Source organism: Drosophila eugracilis, unplaced genomic scaffold, assembly GCF_018153835.1.
Source record: "Drosophila eugracilis isolate 14026-0451.02 unplaced genomic scaffold, ASM1815383v1 contig_445, whole genome shotgun sequence".
Classification (NCBI taxonomy): domain Eukaryota; kingdom Metazoa; phylum Arthropoda; class Insecta; order Diptera; family Drosophilidae; genus Drosophila; species Drosophila eugracilis.
In genome coordinates, this window is record NW_024573311.1 from 1,578,281 (window position 1) to 1,581,385 (window position 3,105).

General features: G+C 38.7%; 1 protein-coding gene across 1 annotated transcript; it reads right to left on the reverse strand.

Moving 5' to 3' along the window:
* Positions 1–1,056: 1,056 nt before the first annotated feature.
* On the reverse strand, positions 1,057–1,724 carry LOC108108087. Its single transcript, XM_017215978.2, has one exon. It carries the CDS (start codon positions 1,672–1,674, stop codon positions 1,057–1,059), a length of 618 nt encoding a protein of 205 aa, XP_017071467.2. The 5' UTR covers positions 1,675–1,724.
* Positions 1,725–3,105: the final 1,381 nt, after the last annotated feature.

Genomic DNA, 3,105 nt, shown 5'->3' on the forward strand with positions numbered 1-3,105 from the left:
AAACCCGAGTTAAGGCGAGGAAATTGTAGTCACACCACCACCACCACCAACTGGATATCCCCAGCATAAGCTGCTGATTTATGCCTGACTTGATAAAATGTCGCATATCCGGTTCCGTCTTTTCTCAGGCCCAGGAAAATGAAATACAATTTCTTCGCTTTCCCTCTCTGCGCTATTCCATTGCTGCTTACATTTCTCTGGGAAATGGCAGCAATGTTTTTGGGGAGGGATGGAAATCTGCGATAAAAGCCAGAAGAAGTAATCAAAGTTAGCATATGGCCGCTATTGCTGCTGCCGAGAAATGCATGGCAAACTCCAAATGTGTTCTCTGATTGTCTGCAACTCGTCTGACACGCCCATTTTTATTCATTTTCAGCTGCCTTTTTGTGTGTTCGTTTGTGTATTGTGTGAGTGTTTGTTATGGCCACGCACACAGCCAGAGGGTGTGGCTGACAGGGCGTATGAGAAATGCTCCTTTCGATGAATAATCGGTACATCTTATTCTGTCTTTTTTTGGGGTGAAGCCATGAACTTTTCATCAACACAATGAACGCATCACAACTGTAATAACTTGATATTAAATGGCATTCATTTATTATCAGTTGGTATAAAAAACTTGTAAAGACAACGAACATTTTTATTAATATTTAAGGTTGAGTTTGTTAAATTAAATTGTCTTATTTTCGCTTAGTTTCTTAAAGAACTATGAAGACTTGTTTGATAGCAACATGTTAATAACTTTCACCAACTATACAGTTTTCAAAGTTCATAAAGGCTGATTGCAAACTACAACATTAAGGGTAAATAAACTTCTTAAATTTCGGCTTCTTTCCATTAGACACCAACAACATCTCAGGCCGATGACCCTCTTTTGGCTTCTAAATTGCCAACTGCGTTAACCCCAAAAAAACTGAAAAAAAAGACACTTTCCTTTGCCTTTGTGTCTTTCTCCAGCAAGAGTTATTGCTATAGATGGCCAGAAAGAAAAACTATTCTTTAAAGGGGATATAAAACACCTTTAATGGGTTGACAAGAATACCAAATAGGAAAAACAGGTCAGTCAGAATTGTATTCTTCTTCTTTCGGTGTAGAGCATCTACGCGACGATGATCTTCTGTTAGTCATTTTTCCGGTTAATTGACATACCTTTAAGGCCTGACGTCTGCCCCTGGTGTTCATTGTCATATAGCAGCGAAGCATCCGCAAGGATAGCTTTATGGTAGTCCAGAGCTCCAAAACGAATTTATTTATATAGTATATGCTATCGGTTGCTCTAAGGACGAAATACAGAAAGGCCCCACTAACAAAGGTGGTAATAAGTCCAGAAATCCAATATAAATAGGGTGATGGTCGGCAGCTATTTCGTATCAAATGCAAGATCTCATCCGTCACACCATACAGGAACCTCTCGATGCCACACCAAATGACGATGGTGCCCAACTCCGCTATAAAAATGGCTGCCATAGTCTCAACCAGGACACGCCAAGCACGACCCATGTGCATAAATCGACGAGGATAGATGGAGATATCCCATAGTAAACACACCGTTGCAGCCAAGAAAATCCAGCTGGCCAAATCTGGAGCTGGGGAGCAGCGATCCTTTGGTTGGGGAAGGAAAAACTGGCAGCCCATCAGTTCAAAAAAGGCCGCCAGGCCCACTGCAATGCTTTCCATCTATTAGGTTTAATATGTGTTTGAAAACTTAAAAGATTTACAAAAAAGTGTAATTGTCAATATTGAAAGTTTATTGCCAAAAAATCATTGAAAACTAGATTTAAGCCGACTATGTTCGAAATTTTCATTTAATTTCCATTTATAATAAATGCCTTCCTTTTTTTATAATTGAAGTATTCTCGGTTAGTTTCTTAATCAAAATTCTTAATCAATTAAAAGCAAATAACCTAACAATATGTTTAATCACCATTAAGCTCAGATTCACCCACTTACTTCAAAATGATTGACAGTCCCTCGATAATTAGCATGCTCCAATCAACAGCAGAAGCCAAAAGCGTCAAAGGAAACCCCTTCAAAGTGGAGCTCATTGCAATTAATTAGTGTTTGTCAACCCAGAGAAATCTGCACACACGCACACAGACTTAAACACAATGTGTGACAGCCTTTGGGAGAAAATTAGTTTACCGACCCGCCTACTAATAGTCTCACATTAGCCGCTTATCTAAAATCGGTCGCCAGACAGTCTGACAGGCGTGGCAGCCCAGGCAGTCATCCAAAAAAGTGCCAGCAAATTAACATAACATTTACCGCAATTAATCAAAATTAAATCGGCCCGTCGCCCAAGTCCTCCTCAGTCAGGCCATGTCATTGAACCGCATGAACAGCCCAGAAACAACACAGTTCCCTCCAAAAGTCAGCTAACAACCTCTGTCTCTGAGTTTTGTAGAGTGGCTGAGGAGGGCTGAGCGGGAGATGAATGGCTACCTGGCGGCCCACTGTGAACTTGATTCTATCAAAGCCATTGGCATCGGCTAAGTGAAAGTGCCTGGATCTGACACGGAGAAAGACCTTTTTGCTAAACGGCATGTGGCACAGTGGTAACTCATGCTAGTAGGCATACTTTTCTATTTGAATCTATAAGGAACAATATTTTTTTTTAAGGATCAATATTTGAGCGCAAGAAATTTTAAATATTTTTATGAATTTATCATTATATATATTAATAATCTGAAAAAAAACTAAGATTGTAAATCTCTATTTCCCCAAAAAAGGTTTTGGGGTTATTGATCAGATTCTTACAGTTTTAAAACAACTGAACAACTTTTACTTTTACTTAACTTGAAGAAATAATATTATTCCTGCATCCAATAACTTTGGGTAAAAATGAAGTCAAAACTTTTTTTATATACACTTAGAAAAGTTTAGTTTTAGTTTAAATTCTACCACTGTTCCAAAAAATTCACATATACATTAAGCCCACTGATGAAGAGGGTTCATTGTTGTCAGGAATGGGGTCTCGTATTTGTTTGTGCGTGTTTCGGGTTCATCTTGTCTATTTAAAAATTGATTTGTTGTTATTTACATGCGACATTATTTATTTGGGATATCTTTTTAAGCGATTTTACGCCAGCATGCGATAATGGTGTGTCC

Bases quoted from the DNA above. Each gene is read 5' to 3' on its own strand.
- LOC108108087 (XM_017215978.2), bottom strand. From the start codon at position 1,674: ATGGAAAGCATTGCAGTGGGCCTGGCGGCCTTTTTTGAACTGATGGGC.